Source organism: Sus scrofa, chromosome X (assembly GCF_054392235.1).
Source record: "Sus scrofa isolate SSC_HxYL_T2T_F1_AM1 chromosome X, Sscrofa_HxYL_maternal_Yorkshire_Landrace_v2.0, whole genome shotgun sequence".
NCBI classification, from domain to species: domain Eukaryota; kingdom Metazoa; phylum Chordata; class Mammalia; order Artiodactyla; family Suidae; genus Sus; species Sus scrofa.
The window spans coordinates 89,171,753-89,189,874 of NC_139401.1; the positions used below are offsets into that span (position 1 = coordinate 89,171,753).

The window sequence follows — 18,122 nt, forward strand, 5'->3', positions numbered from 1 at the left end:
GCTAGAGGTTGCAGGGGAGGGGGTTGGAAGTTATTGTTTAAGGGGTACAGGGTTGTAGTATTGGGATGATGAAAATGTTCTGGAGATGGAAGGTGGTAATGACTGCACCATGATGTTGACTATACTTAACAACACTTAATTGTACACTTAAAAATGGCTAAAATCGTAAGTTTGATTTTATGTATATTTTCCTAAAATAAAAGTATGTTTACTGCAGCATTACCTATGATAATATCAGTAATGACTCCCCCACCACCCCCAAAAGGGAAGCTAGATAATGGAAATGTTCAACGTGAGAATATAAGTAAAATTATTTACAGTCATATGGTGGAGCAGTATACATTCATGAAAATGAATGAATGGATATAACTAATTATATAACTCACCTCTGAAGAGGTACTCCTCAGTATCAGATTCTAATTATTCTTTAGCTGTATTACATATCTTGTTCTTAAATAGCTAAAACCACTAATGTTGCACCTCCAAACGTTGCTTATTTACATTGCATATACAGAGCAAGGTCAGTTCTATATATCCTTTTGGTGGTGATAATCTTTAAAGCTATGTAAAGAAAAGTAACCACAAAATTGTTACACCCACTCTCAAGCCTCATGCATACAAACAGTTATGTTAAATAAAATACTCATGACAATAAATGTTACAAGTTTTAGTTAAATGCTTAAACCATTTCTGAGAGGAAACCACTTAAGACCTTAGGGATATTCATGCTTGTAAACTAATTCTGTACCAATTTAGAATAACTTGATTTCTGTTAAAGCTATTCTCAGAGGAACTTCTACTTGGTAAGCCTCCTATAGGCAGGTTGAATAACTACGAGCACTTGAAAGTGCCAGACTAGCTTTTCTTTTTAAAGTATAGACATAATTCATTAATTTTTATCTGGCCTTTCCTAAAATAAGGACAAATGGGTGTTGATTTGCCACTGGGACTGGCTACTTCAGGCCAATGCATATGCAGGGCATTCTCCTTGAATAAGTAAGGCTAGAAGGGAAAATAAAATCTTGAGAGGTGGAGCAGGAAGAATAGCAAAGCAAAATTTGTCTTCTCTGGGAAACTAATGTCACCCGTGCCCTGCTGGGCCTGGAGGTGGCAATTGAGATGAATCCTTATGCCTGTTAATGTTGTCATGATTTTAAGTTTGAGCTTTTCTTTCAGAGGTTGCTGCCATAAATTAAGCTAACAAGTGTAAAACTCTTAAAGTGCTTGACTTTTACACAAGTGATATCATCTGTGCTCTTTTGGGGGGAAATTACATTATAATACTCAAACCAAGAGTGCAAAGGGGGGCAATTCAGGCCCTAAAGAATTAAGACATCTTTCTACTGTAAATTACATTTAGCTGAATTAGCGTCAGCCCTAGTCATGGAGCACCCAGAAAAGCATTTGGAGTGAGAGTTAGGAATATAGCCAGGAAAGCATGTTTGAAACCTGTCTGGTCGTAGCTACAAAGCTAATGTCCTTATATGATCCTTAAAAATACATTATCTTTCTCAGTGCTATTGTGGTGTGTGTGGTGATGTTGAAGAAAGCAGTAATTTGTAAACAACCCTTCATAGAGAGCACAGAACTGAGTTTGGTTTAAATAAAGGAGCTTAACATTAGAATACACATGCTGTACCAAGACTGACACACAGTAGTAGTTGTTTTGATATATGCACTGGAGCATTCATGATTGCTTAAATATTAACTGTTCCATGAATATACAAATATAATAGGGAAAAAAAGGAACCATGATTAGGGACAATTTTTGCTAAAATAAATTAAGTTGAATGATCTGATCATATTGGTAGTTTGGGTGGGTTTATTCCAATGATGCAAACACATTCCTTCACTGCATTTTCCTTTTCTAGTTTTTTCCAAGGCCACTCCAATAACAATGTGGATCCTGGAGTGTTGCTATCTGTCAGGCTCTGTCCTTGACACAGAGGGATTAGGCAATCCAGAGTTCTCCTGAGTAAAGGACCTGTAGATAAGTTTGCTGAGTTTCATGTGGCCATTTGTATGACCACTGGGGGAAAAAGGAGAGAGCATTTCTAGAAAGGCCTTCCTTCTGATGTAATCTGGAGACATGGACTCTTACCTCACATTGAAGTTTTCTTTTGGAGGTATAGTTAATGTATAATATTATACCTAATAGCTTGTACCTCTGAATCCCCTACCCCTATATTGCCCAACCCTCCATTCACTCTCCCCACCACCCCCGGAAACCACTAGTTTGTTCTGTATATCTGCGAGTCTGCTTCTTTTTTTGTTCTGTTCACTTAGTTTGTTGTATTTTTTTGGATTCCATCACATTGAAGTTTTAATACTCTTCGACCTGCTTAAATGCATCCTGAAATTTTTCAAGTAACATCCACTCTGCCTTATCACTGCATTTCTTCTGTTCTTTACAGAAAATCAGTTTCATCTCTGATAAATATTCATTCTGCAGCAATCCATGCAAGAAAACCTGATGTTCTTTCTGCATATTCTTGCTTCTTCTGGAAGAGAACATTCTCTGGCAGCTGGCTGGATGTTTGCTTTGTTAGTCATTCTGATAATTCTCAGCAACACTCTGCAAGTTGGGTTTAAGATCTTTTTTGTTAGGAGCATATGATCCATAGCTTTGTTCCTACCTAATGTGCAGTAATGAACGAACACATTCTCATTCTTGGCCTTCCACCACAAATTGGGTTGCTGACACAGGAAATGCAATATCAGAATGTGCCCATGTAATGGACAGGGATGATGTTCCCTCCTTTTGCCCTCTTTCTCCTTACATTCACCCACTGTGGTCTGATCGCTGTACTTTCCTATGAAGAACCTCTGTTTCGCATATAGGTCATGGCGTTAATCTACTTGGGGCCAATATACATTTGCCCTGAAATTTGGACTGGTGAAAATACATTTGCAATGTAAGACTTGTTATGGAAATTATTGAAACCTGAGGTCTGCAACTACAATTTATTATTCGGATTCAAAAATTCTTGAGTAAATATTTACACAATAATTCAAATTTGCCAGTAAAAAGTGAGTTTGCTGCTTGAGTGAGAGTTGGAAGGCATGAGCGATCTGCTGGGTTATCTAGTCCATCACTGCTAATACAGAGTAGATAAGACATATTACAGCATCATAAAAGTGTATTTTCAATACAGTTTTGGGTGAAGAAAGAGGGACAGTTTAGAAGACTTATGAACAACACATTTAGAAGCTTCACAGCATGGGACATATTGTTTGGATCATCTACTCTTAAATAAGTAGATGGCAAATTATGATACAAAGCAGTCTCATTTTTAATGTAAATTAAGAACATTGAGAGTGATTCTGTCCTTCAGGTGCCACAGATTGCTAGACAATTCCCCTCTAAGCTTTGACATCATGTTGGTACATCAACTCGCTACATGTGAAAGTAATTATGAGAGGGCCCAGGCAAGCTGTGGACAATTGCCTAGCATATTCTTGCCTGGAAATTTCCTTCAGAAAAGGTTGGTGGTTCTCAAATTTAAGCATGCATCAGAATCACCTGGAGGTGCTATCAGAATTTTTTTTGCCAGTGTTTTAAAACACTAACTGAGGCACTGCACCCTCAGTTTCTGATTCAGTTGATTTCCGTTATGGCCCGAAATTTGCATTTCTGTCAAGTTCACAGGTGATGCTGATGCGGCTGGTTCAGGGCCCATGATTTGAGAACCAGTGTAATAGTCAGTGTCCATCCATTTTTCCTTTCTCATGATTTTTAATTCTTATTCCTTTGCCTGATTCCCTTCAGCCCTAATTATGCTGAACTTATTCGGGACAAATAATTCCAATAACCTTTGTTTACTAGCCTCACCAATTTCCAGCTGCTAGTTCTGCTGCCCTTTTTCACCCAAAAATGTATTGAAAAAAACTCTTATATGATGCTGTAATGTGTCTTATCTACTCTGTATTAGCAGTGATGGACTAGATAACCCAGCAGATCGCTCATGCCTTCCAACTCTCACTCAAGCAGCAAACTCACTTTTTACTGGCAAATTTGAATTATTGTGTAAATATTTACTCAAGAATTTTTGAATCCGAATAATAAATTGTAGTTGCAGACCCAAACTAGCAGCATAATTAAGATAATTCTATTCCTCAATTATCTAGTTATTTGTTATCCATAATCAATATTTTGAATGAATTACCTTACATGTTAACTCCTCTTTCTGACTGTCCATTCTTTTTAATTTTGCACTCCTGTCACTGTATTGAAACTCTGCTTGAAGGTCACTGAAGGTTTCTCTAATCATCAAGTCCTAATTGTCTTTGGCCTCTTTGTAGCATTTAGTCATTCAACAAACAATTATTCAACAAAATGGATATAGTCCTCTTTCTTGAGGAGTTTACAATTTAGTAGGTGAGACTCCTTGTCTAACAAAATTATATTTTATGGAATAAATCCTATAATTATAATGTATATAAATCACTGTGGGAAAACAAAACCAGAATTTATTAATTCCATTTAGGAAAGTTAAAAGAGGATCATTAGCACCAGTTTCCCTGAATGACCCTGCCCACCACTCCTGTCACCTTCCTTACCCATGACACTTAATTCAGTCCAGTATGCATTAGGCACCCAATGTACATAAGTTACCATGTTGTGTTGTGGCACCAGCTCTTATTATCTGTGTGACCTAGGCCAAGCTACTTAGGTATTCTAAACCTGGTCCCTTACCTATAAAATGGGCACATTAATAACTAACTAAATTCTTTTGAGCATAAAAAAAGGTAATGCATATAAAACATGTATCGAAGTGCTTGACCCACAGTCACATGGGTTAAAAATGTTGGTTCTCCTTCCTCTTAAAGGTAGTATAGTATAATACCATCCAATGAAGGAAGAAAGCATCTAAGGTCAGAAAGAACATAAGGAAATGGGTTGAAACCTTCACCCATCCATGCATTCAATAAACATGAATTAAGCTCCTATTATATGGCAGCCATTAAGTAAACACAGCAGACAACAAAAAGCCCTGTACTTATGTAGCTGACAATGTAGCAGAGACAGACAATAAATAAATAGGGTATATATTAGAGCATACTGAGAAAGTGACTTTTGAGTACAGATCTTGAAGGAAGGGAAGGAACTAGCCATGCAGATGAGTAAAAGCAAAACTTTCCAGGCAGAAAAAAAGCACTCACACAAAGTAAAGCACGCACAGGCATGTAAGACGCATGCCTGGTGATTTCAAGGAGCAGCAGAATGGAGGCCAGTATGGCTGAAGGGGGCCGGTGAGGGATAATAGCTAGAGATACGATCTCCCTGGTAACAGGGGACCAGATCCCAGAGAGACTTTTAGGTGATGGTAATGAATTTGGGTGAAAATGGGAAGTTAAAATGAGCTCTCATCACTTCTCATCTGGAATATGATCATGGCCATGATACTACATTATCCTACTCAATTCTTCATGTCTTATTAAGTGCTCATTTTATGGGTGAGAAAGCTGAGTCAGAGTGTTTAAGTAACTTGCTCAGGGTCGTATAACTAATGAATGGTAGAGTCAAGGTTCACACCCAGTTATGTCTGAATGCAAAGTCTGTGCTCAATAATGATTCTGATTAGACGTATGAACTTTATTATGTAAGTTGTAGAGGACCATTCAATTTTTAGAAGGAAGAGAGTAACATGGTCGTGTGGATGTTTAAGAAGCTTTATTAAGTGCAATAATATAGGATAAAATGAAGCAGAGAATGAATTGGCCATGACCACCTTCCCATAGGTTAGCTCCACATAGCTACTACGACTTACATTTAAAAAATGAGCTGCCGCTTCCTTCCTAAAATCAGCTTATTCTAGAGTTATCTCTTTCCATGTTATTGATATAATACAACCATTTCTTTTAATCACCAGAACGTAAAACTTTTGGAGTGTTTGATTTTTCCCTTTCACTCATTCCAGCTATTTCTTTTCAGTGACTTAATCCTATTTGTCTTCACAATGTGTTTTGAAATTGTCCTTTCTCTGCCTTTTTAAAAATATGTACCCTAGTCTTCATTTTAATTATATCAGTCCTTGACATTTGCCACCAAATTACTCTTCTACATCATCTCCTTTCTGTATAATTCTGTGTTTCCCCCTGATTTCTGGGTTCCCCAAATCTTCAAAAGTACTACTGTTCAGGTGTTCCCATTGTGGCTCAGCGGAAACAAATCTGAATAGCATCCATGAGGATGCAGGTTCAATCCCTGGCCTCGCTCAGTGGGTCAAGGATCCAGTGTTGCCATGAGCTGTGGTTTAGATCTCAGACTTGGCTTGGATCTGACGTTGCTGTGGCTGTGGCATAGGCCAGCAGCTATAGCTCCAATTTGACCCCTAGCCCGGAACCTCCATATGCTGTGAGTGTGGCCCTAAAAAGACCAAAAAAAAAAAAAAATTAAAAAAATAAAAGAAAAGAAAAAAGAAAGTACTGTGCATTAGTAAATCTCTGATCCATAGTGCCCAGCAGAGTTCTGTAGCCCACGGTGGATCATCGGATATGTTTCTGCATTCATAATTGCTTTGTTCCTAGCCTGTCTCCCCTTACAAACAGAGTGCTCCATTTCCTGAGAGGCATGTTATTACTTTATTCTGGCATTTACTGCAACATGGCTCTCAACAAATATGGTGTCCTGGAATAATCTGGGCTTTGGATTCACTCTGTGTTTGTGTGCGCGCGCTCACACACACACACACACACACACTCTCTCTCTCTCTCTCTCTCGCTCTCTCTCTCTCTCTCTTTAGTAAGAGTAGAATTTAATTTAGAAATATTGATCTATAGCCCACACAAATGGGAGCTTATGTGGAGAAAAATCTTCATTTAGAAATATTTATGGTCTCCCTGGTATGTCCTAACATGCTCCTAGGTACCATGGATAATAAATATTAGGAAAATAGGGTCTCTTCTCTTGAAAGAGCTCATACTGACTGGGAGAAACTACTGTGTTGAAATGTTTATAGTGAAGGAAGGTATTAATTATTCCTAAGAAAGAGGAGTCTTTAGATAGGAGGTGGTAGTTGAGTAGTCTTGAAAATTGAATAGGTATTCACTTGGCAGATAGGAAAAAAAGTTGGGGGGTCTAAGAGAACGAGGTGTACAAAAAAACAGTAGTATGACACTGCATGGTATGTTAAAGCAGTTGTCAAACTGAAGAGAAGGGCGTGGGTCAGAAGGCAGCAGGGGGCATGCTAGAAAGGTAGGCATGAGCCAACTCAAGGCATGAGCCTTAAATGCAGAACTGAGAAAACTAGATGCTTTTCTAGTGGCTGAAGGGAGACTTTGCAATGGCAACTTTGAATGGGCTCTAATCACCCTGACAAAATTAAACATTGGAAAACTAACATCTGTGCAGAGAGGTTAAATGAACTGCAATTGTTTGGCCTAAGAAAACAGGACATATGAGAACGGAACTTTCACTCTGTGATAGGTGGTTATACAGAAAAGAAGATAGTGACTGGTTATTTTCAGTTTCCGCTGAGGACAGAGCAAGAAGAAATAGGCTTAAATCTCAGCATAAGGGAAAATTACCTCCAGATGGGGTCCTTCACAGAAAGATTGAGTGTGACTGACGTAGATGATTAAAATGTTGTTGGCTCATGCTCTCTGGTTGTGCGCTGGCTTCTGTGTGCTATACCCTCCTGATTTCAAAAACAGGATGAAGATGGAAGATTTTCAAGCTCGAATGAGAGTATTCAAAATTAAAAAAAACTTTTAAAAGGCTCTTAGTTATTCAGATATTTTGCTATCTGCCTAACCGAAGTTTTGGAAATGTATTTGAACACATCACATATAAATATATTTTTCATAATATAGCACTCCCATTTATTTAGAAAAAAAAGAGAAAGGGACAGAGTTTGCAGGAGAAATAGGTGTTGATCTGTTAAAGGTATTTTGTATTCTTATACCATTTCAGAAAGTTAAAAAGATTAGATAGATACAATTAGTATAAATTTAGTTATTAATCTTTATGTTAACATTTATTGGTCAGATAATTAAAATCACTCTACGGTTTATTAACTGATGGCACGCTATCAGTGAGTATGGTGAATTACTCTTTTTGTTCTTATCATGCATTGATAACTCACCTTATTAAGATATTACAAAATGCGAGTTCCCATTGTGGCTCGTGGTAACGAACCCAACTAGTATCCATGAAGACATGGGTTCGATACCTGGCCTTGCTCAGTGGGTTAAGGATATGGCGTTGCCATAGGAATGGTGTAGGTCGTAGATGCAGCTCGGACCCTGCATTGCTGTGGCTGTGGTATAGGCCAGCAGCTGCAGCTCCAGTTAGACCCCTAGCCTGGGAACCTCCATATGCCATGAGTGCGGCCCTTAAAAAAAAAAAAAAATTATAAAACGTTTTCAGCTTTTTCAAATAATTCCAATTTCAAACAAATAATTGTTTGTGTTTGTATAGCTTGAAAATATATACAAGGCAGAGGATTATAGGGTGACCATTTTGTTCATCTTTTTGCATATTGTAAAGAGAACTCCTATATCTGTCTAATGCCTAACTGTGGCTGGTGAGAGGGAAGGCACAGGCCAGGATGCACAAAGGCACTTGGCTTCTGGCTGGAGCAAACCTTGAAATGCTTAGAGTAGAGCCACCACTGAGACTTAGGCAATCTGGACAAGTATTACTGAAACATTTGATGTTAATGTAAAATTAACATAATTTTGAATTAACCTGATATCAAAGGAAGTCGATTTTATTGATTTATTTTTCAATTTTACGTCTTAATAAACTAACCCAAACACTTTGGAAGTGATTTTGCACATACTCAAATTAGATTACCTTTGTATTACCCCAAGAGATGTCTCTATCCAGCTAGTACACTTGGAAGAGCAAATTATTGGATAAATGCCATTTGCCATTAGAAGTGATAAAGGTGAATACTCTTAGTTGCCTTGACATTGAACCATACAGTAGATCCTGAGAGAGACAATGGCTAATGTATGAATGGTGTAGATGTGCTAAAAGAGACTGAAGACATGATAATACAAAATACATGTACTTTAATAAATTAAAACCCTTTGTCCTTATATTTTAATATTCTGTATTCATTTTGAAATGGTTGGTCTAAGTGTCATGCCCATAGAGGAAAAATAAAAAAAGGCATATTTGTCATGATTATTCCTTGCTAGTTTGAAACCTTAACAATGGACTCCCTGTGTGAGGTTATTTAAAAAATAAATATTGCAGTATAGATTTAGCCATTTGTTTCCCATACCAACTAAGATATTTCTCATCTTGACAAGACAGGTGCTTGGCCATATCTGTCCGTGCTTTGAAGGGAATGTTAAATTCTAAAAAGTACATGCATACTCTTTCTATCACTCTTTCTGATTTTGGCAAAGACATTAAAATTTTATGTTTTGTTTCTATTTAATATATAACCATTGTAACCATTGTCTCTACTAAGGTTTTTAATAGAAAGTAAATTTATGGATCTCATTCTGGATAAATAATTATCAATTAAATACAGTTTGTGAAAATTAAGTGCTTATAAGCATGCATGTCAAAAGCTAAATTTTTAAAACACCCAGAAGATTGCCACATGAACACAGTGCTATTTCTCTATTTTTGTGTTTTCCTTTCCAGTACTGGCCATGTGCATTTAAAGAAATTACTATATACTTATAAAATTCAGTGTCCTAAAAGTTGGGTAGGTTTTTGGTAGTGGGGAGTGTGTGTGCATGCGCGCGCGTGCGCGTGCAAATAATTTGCCTCCACAGAGATGATAAAATATAGATCAATCTTCTTTCCTTTAGGGAGATGTGGCTTCAGTTTCCCTTAGCATCTAATGTTTTTAGAATTTTAGGATTTAGCAATTCAAGTAATTTGTAAGAAAAAATGAAAATGTTTATTGCCTTATTACTTGGAGTATCCAGTATATACTGAAAGGGATGCTCTTTGTGAACATATAACACTGTAATCTTGGGTAAAGACCTCTCTTTAGGAAAGAAAACCAACCTCCCATTGATTGTTCTATAGCTGCAATCCCTTACTTAAATTGCCCTTGAGGTTTTTGTCGCTTTTTGTTCTTACAAGCTTGTCCTTGAACTGTGTCCTTTCAGTGCTGTAGTACTTAAAAGTGTTTTGTGGATCAGCATGATAATGCATATTTTAAAATATTCTACTTATGTGTGATAACTTAATCCCAGAAATTCTAAAAGAAATCATTGTGACCACTTGAACTGTCAGTGTCCCGCCTCCTGTGGCTGTTTGTGTTGAACCTTGAGACTAACATTTCTTTTATATTGTTCATATCATGAGGACCTAACAGTTGTTCATAAGCTGTAGCACAAAAAGGTATGGGCCTGAATGATTAAATGCGATTTTTTTTCTTAGCCACTAAAACAATAAGGATTAAATTACTCTAAAATTACCTAAATATCCTCCTCAGCCTTTTCATATACCTGATTGTAAAGAGTACTCATTTATTCTAAATAATAATACTTAAAGCTAAAAACCCCAAATCAGTATGAACATCAGTGGGCAAACCCATCATCTAAGGATTATAGAATTAAAACATCCAATAGAATGAGAAAACCTGATACATTATGCTGTATTTATCCTTTATTTTTAAGTAAATCCTTGATTCATTTCCAGCTTAGTCTAGTATGAGTTATATTAAAGAAAACACTTAGATTCTCATCATAGATTTTTTTTCTGACCTATACTTTAAAGATTTTTATCGTTTTAAACGTAGCTTCCCTTTTCTGGTGTCGCTGAAAAAAAAATACAGTGTGTAAACAAATAAAATTTGACATTATCACAATTGTATGGTCAGATTCTGTTTATAAATCAGCATAAAAAGTCTTCAGTTATCCTTTTTTGATGGCCCTTGCAAGTAAAGGAGGGTAAAATGTGGTTGTTCTTTTACATTAATTTGCATCAATGACGGCTAGAAATTAATACAACCTTACAGAAGCATCCAGCTTTAAGAATATATTTCTGTGATAAAGCAACGAACCAAATGCTAATAACATAAGCACACATTAACTTGGACTATTATTATCAATACTTAAGTGAATGTTCTTTTTTCATAAAAAGAATAGTTTGTTTTATCATAATAATTTAGACATTTAAAGAAATACATATTAAAATCTAATTTTTTACTTTTTTGGGTAATCTTTCTCACTTTTAAAATACAGAGTTCATTTTAAAATCCAGAACGTTATTAGTAGACCCCATTAGGAACTATCTCAAACTTTAAAAAATTTTTAAATTCATTATAATGAATTGAATTCATTCATTTATTTAACTTGTTTAAGAAAAAGTCCATATTTACATTACTAAAAATACTAAAACCAGTTGCTCCTATTTCTTTCCAGATCCGAGACACTAAATCAGCAGATCAAAAAACAACCCTTTTGCATTTTATTGCTGAAATTTGTGAAGAAAAATACCGGGATATCCTGAAATTTCCTGAAGAACTGGAACATGTAGAAAGTGCAAGCAAAGGTAATTGATTTGTAACTGCTTTGAGACTTTGTCTTGCCTAAATACTATATTTTAAATAGTAGGATTAAATAATCTATAAACATTAATCATATTTTTTGTTTGGTTACAGATATAAGAAAAGCAGGAAGATAGTTTCCATTAGCTTATATTTAACAGCATAGTGTGTTTTAGTGTCTTGTTTTTGACTGACTTTATTTTTAGTGCTTCTAGGTTATTGAAACTTTTGTATCTCTGATCAGATAGTACTTTGTTCATTCATTTCATAAACACTTAAGTATATATTGTTTGTGAAGGAACCATGTTGTGGAGCTTTTGGTGATAGCAAGATGATTGTTAGATAGTTCTTGCATGAATATGTTTAAAATCTAGAGGGTAAAAGAGACATATACAAATACCTTAAGAAACAAAAATGATTTTGAGAAGTGATATGAGAAAAGATAATGGGCTGTAGTTTAGATGAGAGAGAGAGAGTACTTTTGAGTGGATTGATAAGAGAATGCTTCTTGAAAGAGGCCAAAGGGTGAAGCATGAGAATAGGATTTTCCTAGACATGGAAAAGGGACATGCTCTCCAGAGAGCACACAATATGAGCAAGGCACGGTGGCAGAAGGTGGGTGGTAGGATGGATGGAGGAAACTGACTGTCAGGCAGGAGCAGTAAGGTGGTCATCACAGACTTCAGTGTCATGTTAAGCAGTGTGCTCTTAATGTAGTAGGCAGCAGGGCATCCTAGAAGGACGAGAATGGGCAGGACTTGGCTCCTGTAAAGAACAGGAGGAGGGGGAAGAAAAATGTCTCCAAGACTTTAATTAGAGCTGATTAGCTTTTGTTGGTTAGTAAATATTATCTTGCAAGAAGTTGAAAAGTCAAAGAAAGGAGGAAGGATCAAGGAAATGTGGTTTTTTGGAAGGCGAAATGATATATGTAGACAAGTGCATTTTTCTTCTTAGATAAGAGAAGTCCGCCATAAATCTTATATTTGAAATTTTACTCCAGTAATTCCACTTCTCTCTGAGGACTTTCAAAAAGGACTCTAAAGCGAGTTTATTACAAACCATATAAACCCATTAGTGTCCTTTGAAGGAGACAAAAAAAGCTATGTCTCTGAAACTCAGAATATCATTTGTATAATATACTTCAGTGGTCATCTCTGTAGATCTGGTATCACATCCTCAACATATTTCTTTTTTTTTTTTTTTTTTTTTTTTTTTTTTTTTTTTTTGTCTTTTTTGCTATTTCTTTGGGCCGCTCCCGCGGCATATGGAGGTTCCCAGGCTAGGGGTCGAATCCGAGCTGTAGCCACCGGCCTACGCCAGAGCCACAGCAACGCGGGATCCGAGCCGTGTCTGCAACCTACACCACAGCTCACGGCAACACCGGATCGTTAACCCACTGAGCAAGGGCAGGGACCGAACCCGCAACCTCATGGTTCCTAGTCGGATTCGTTAACCACTGCGCCACGACGGGAACCCCTCAACATATTTCTTGAATGAAATCAATAATATTTCTCTGTTCTTTAATTTAATGAATATTATGGTTGTTGCTGTTGTTTTGTTAGAATGGAATAATCATAAAGATGCCTGTAGTTCCTCCAGTCTCGGCTAAGAATATATTATGTTCAGTTCTGTTTCTTTCCTATGTCTGGGCTTTTGGTAAATCTTTTCATATTTTTCTTTTACAATATCACCAAGTTCTTTCTTCCTATCTATTTCAAGAGCAAAATGTCTCTCTCAAATTTTGCTTATTTCTGCTTTTGTGTGGTCTTCTTGCCACTGTATTCAAAAGACTGTTGCCAAAAATCCTCTTCCCATCTCACTGTTTGGGCTACAGCAATCCAGCCTTTTCTTTCCCTATGAAATTCAGACTCAGAGTTCTCAACTCAAAAAAGTTCTAAAGTATATTCCACCACTTACACCTCCCCCTTTCATTTCCTTCAGGTTCTCATTTCAGTGTGCCCAGACATTTTCTTCTTTTGAGCTGATTTTGTTCCTTTTTAATAATCCTGTCTCTGTGTAAGATTTCATGCTGTCTCCCATGCCTGGAAATCTCACCTGCCCTGTCCTCTAAGACAGCTGACTATTTGTCAAATCACTGTTAAAAATCCATTTCTTTTTTTTTTTCTTTTAAATGTTTTGCTACTAAAGCCTTAGGAGAAAATACTTTTGAATTTAGTCTGTAGGAAAAGAAGAGAACATGGTGAACGTCAACCCAGTTGCCTCTTATTTATAGTTAAATATTTTCCTTGGTATTTGAGTCTAAATTGTCTTATTTGCTTAATATAGATTTCAGTTCTGCTTGAATCCCATTCTGTCACCTCCAGTACTTTGTATATAGAAAGCATACCTATATTCATAGCCAACCAACAAAAATAAAAATAGATCAACACTATAGAGTAATTGAGTTCACTTGCTCATGGACTAGTTCCTTGTGAAATGATTGCCTACAAAAACAAAAAATGCCTTTCTTTTTAAACTGGAGCAATATAGATACAATGAAACTAACTCTTAGTTATTGAATTATATAACTCTTATTTAAAGAACAAGTATTTAAATAACAAGATCTTCCAATTAGAAGATTAGAACAAGATCTTCTAATATCATCTATATTTGTAGTGTTTTTTTTCCTTTCTTGCACTTTTGAAAATTCTTTTTTATTTCTTTTATTTTAATTTTTTAAAAAGTTTAGTTGATTAGCAATATTGTGTTAGTTTCAGGTGTACAGAAAAGTGATTCAATTATATATACATAGATATTTTTTCAGATTATTTTCCATTATAGGTTATTACAAGATACTGAGTATAGTTTCCTGTGCTATACAAAAAAGCCTTGTTGCTTATCTATTGTATATATAGTAGTATGTATCTGTTAATCCCATACTCCTCATTTATTTCTCTCCTCTTCTTTGTGTTTTTGATTATAAAACCCAAGTACTAGAGTTCCTGCTGTCATGCAGTGGGTTAAGAATCCGACAGCAGCAGCTCAGGTTGCTGTGGAGCATGGGTTCAATTCCTGGCCTGGTGCATTGGCTAAAGCATCTGGCATTGCCATAGCTGCATCTCAGATCCAATTCCCTGGCCTGGGAACTTCCATATGCTCTGGGTCCAGCCATAAAAAACAAACAAAAACAAGTACCTATTTTGATAGAGTAAGGATCTTTTTCTGTCTGGTATAGCAAATAAATGTATTTCAGTTCAGTATTAAAATTACTGACTTCAAATTAACTGTCAAAGAATAAAATTACCTTGAAGTGAAAAGAAAACTGAAAGTAGGAAATATGCGACATCGCTGGAAAAGTGTATTTTATAATTGCCTTGATTGCTTATAAAGCTGAGCTTCTAAAATTGTGTGCGTCTTGAAAGATGCAAAGCTATGGTATAAACTTAGCATATTTTCCTAGAGCTCTGTAACTCAAAGATATTGGGGAAAAACACATCATTTTTACATTAAAACAGATATATATTATGGAGTAGGATGCAAAATTCACATGAATTTTTAAAATAAAATAGATGACTTCAAGGAAATTTCACACTTGCTGCAGATCCCTAGGGGAGTGTGTTCAATCTTCTCTTCCATTAAGGGCACTTGGGTGAGAAAAGTTTATGAAGCATTGCCTAAAGAATTGTAGAGTGGTTTTATTTTGGTTTGATTTCACTTATTTATTTATCTATTTAGTTATTACTGCAGGGAGGAGGGAGGAACACAGCAGGGTGAGGGAAGAGAGTGCCTTTCTTCTAAACAGATCTTCCTATCGGCTTACTTAAGTTCAGAGTCAAACGGTACAATGTAATTTTGTTACCAGTGGAATTAATAAAATAATATTTCTGTGGTCATTTTCTTCTAAGTTAAATGATATATCTGCATGTCCTCTCATTCATGTTTGAAATACCAGTGAGTCTTTAGAGGAAAAAACAGGGGTTGCTATAGAGATTCTAATGCCTTTAAAATATTGGAAATACATTTGATAAACCACCATTATCTTTTCTCCAATGACTGATTTTAAAGATTATAAGTGTGTGTGTGTATAAGTATATATAGTAGATATATAGGTCTATATTGTATAAAGCTTATTTACTAGACCTAATTTATAAATCCTTTATCTTCCCCCAACTCCCCATGACTATCAATTTATCTTTCAGCTTTGAGGATTTTTACAGTTTGATTTAAAACCTCTAGTGTTTTATAGGTCAGCTCCATGGATTAAACCAAAAGGGTTGGTAAAGTTTAATCGAAACTATTCCATTCAATCGGAAAAAATTGTATTAATGTATTTGACGGCATTATTAATCCCAAAGTTTTATATAAATCTGAAATGGGTTTCACTTCAGTTAAATTAGTACCATCCTAGAAAATAAAAGCTAGTTAAGTTTTCTATAAACATTGTTAATTTCTTATGAATTAAATCAACTATTATACTTTTTTGCTTTTTACGGCCCCATCCACGGCATATGGACGTTCCCAGGCTAGAGGTCAAATCGGAGCTACTGCTGCCGGCTTACACCACAGCCACAGCAACCCAGGATCTGAGCCACGTCTGCGACCTACACCACAGTTCACAGCAACGCCAGATCCTTGACCCACTGTGCGAGGCCAGGGATTAAACCTGCAACCTCATGGTTCCTAGTCGGATTTGTTTCCACTGCACCATGACCTGAACTTCAACTAATATACACTTTAATGACCAAGCATACCTTTTAATATCTGCCATCTTTCCACGTCATATTAGTAACTCTGATTAGCTATTTATCCACTCTGACTCCTTCACAAGATTAATAATGATGAAAGTTTAGATTAGAGGAAATATTACAGGGTAAAAATCTATGAAATAAAAAGAAAAAAGTAAAATCATAAAGTGCGGAGCTCCTGTCATGGCTCAGTGATTAATCCGCCTAGGAACCATGAGGTTGCGGGTTTGATCCCTGGCCTTGCTCAGTGGGTTAAGGATCTGGCATTGCCATGAGCTGTGGTGTAGGTCGCAGATGTGGCTCAAATCCTGTGCTGCTGTGGCTCTGACATAGGCCAGCAGCTACAGTTCCAATTGGACCCCTAGCCTGGGAATCTCCACGTGCTGCAGGTGCGGCCATAGAAAAGACCAAAGGAAAAAAAAAAAATCATAAAGTGAAAAATTTGGCAGAATGAAAAAAAAAAAAAATCCGGAGTTCCAGGGCTGGCAAAAGCTTTAGAGATCATCTCCTCCCTGCTAAAAAGACACTCACGATGGCATTTAGTGCGAATTCATCATTTTCCAGTTAAGGAACCTGAGGCCTAGAATGATGAAAGAATTGCCCATGATAACACAGCTGAGCGGGAAAGTCAATGAAGGTTTGCAGACCTTTGTCTTACATTATTTTATTACATATATTTCAGCTTCATTTTTTTCCTCCTTTGTGGTCTAAAATATACAACAGAGATTCATGCGCACATATTGGAAAACATACAGAGGGTCAGTGCTGACCAAATAAAAGATTTGCTAGAGTATAAATGTTACTTCCTCTATATAATGGTCCAGTGTCTCTAGACTCATCTTGATGGAATTACCCTTTCCTTTCTGTGAGTCACAGCAGCATTTTAGTCTTCTTAGTAATACAGCATATGCCACATTTGCATTTTTTACTTCGTTGTTTGCTTCTCTCTGTACCTTCTAGACTGAGTTGCTCAATATGCTCTATGTGCCCCAGTACTCAGTGCTAGTATAGCATCTCAGAGAGAAGGAAATGCTCAATAAATGTTTGTTATAGTGAATCATTGTAGATCCGTTTACAGTATAGCACGTGTATTTCAAAATAAGACCTTGTGGAAAGTTGACAGAGAATAGCAACCTTAAAATTACTGTTTACTGTAATTAGAAGGGGAAAAACAAGATAATTTAGAGACGATACTAGGACTAAACAGTATTTCCTGGCCCCTGTTTTACTTCTTTGAAGGAGAAAGTTAAAATTGGAAACCACTGAAGTATTAATGGAGAAAAATCTAAACTTATGGAGACTACCAAACCATAAAGGTTTATGGTGAACAATAAGGATTAAAAGTCTCATAGGAATGAATGGCAGCCAAGACTCATAAGATAAATGGCTATCTTAATGTAATATCTAACTAACTGCTAAAACTTCTTTTATTCTAATTCCTGAAAAAAAATTACTTTCATGGTGTCTACTGTTTTATTGAAAAATCTTTTTTGCGTTATGGGACAAAATCCTGCTGTTTGTAGAGCATTCAATATGCAATGACTCATAGGACCCAAGATAGTGAAAAAATATTAAACTGTAGGATTTCATAGCTATTTAAACTTTCAGTTGGGTCTAACTTTTTAGAAGCATAGAATGATAATAAAGCAGGGTTAAAAATGTCAGTAGATTTGACCCTACTTAGAGGTTAGCAGTCTGAATAAAACTGAGTACACATCATACCAATACATCATTTTAATTAAAAAAAATTAAATTTTTTACCTTTTTTGGGACTTTTTTATATACTATTTAAAATAAATCATTTTGCTGAATGAATTGTATTCTATCATATCAACACCTTAAATATCTTATAAAAATTTAGAGGAATATTAAGTTTTAGGCAATCGAATTCATACATTTCCCAGTTTGATAGACTTCTTTCTTCCTTACTCTCACCAAGTCACCCCAATTTCTTTCAAACAAAGTGAAT

The 18,122-nt window shown here is 36.1% G+C and overlaps 1 protein-coding gene across 11 annotated transcripts in view; it reads left to right on the forward strand.

The window, feature by feature from the left end:
- Window positions 1-18,122, forward strand: part of DIAPH2 (diaphanous related formin 2) — a 1,391,236-nt gene that overhangs the window by 475,473 nt on the left and 897,641 nt on the right. For 7 of the 11 annotated variants that reach the window (XM_085006645.1, XM_085006646.1, XM_021080479.2 and 4 more), the window contains one exon: window positions 11,344-11,473. The exons of 1 other annotated variant lie outside the window; for it this stretch is intronic. In XM_085006645.1, coding sequence (XP_084862771.1) covers window positions 11,344-11,473 — 130 coding nt within the window. Of the gene's footprint in view, window positions 1-11,343; window positions 12,650-12,950; window positions 13,848-18,122 lie in introns of those variants that run through there. 3 more of the 11 variants (XR_014834653.1, XR_014834654.1, XR_014834655.1) reach the window with 1 other exon arrangement.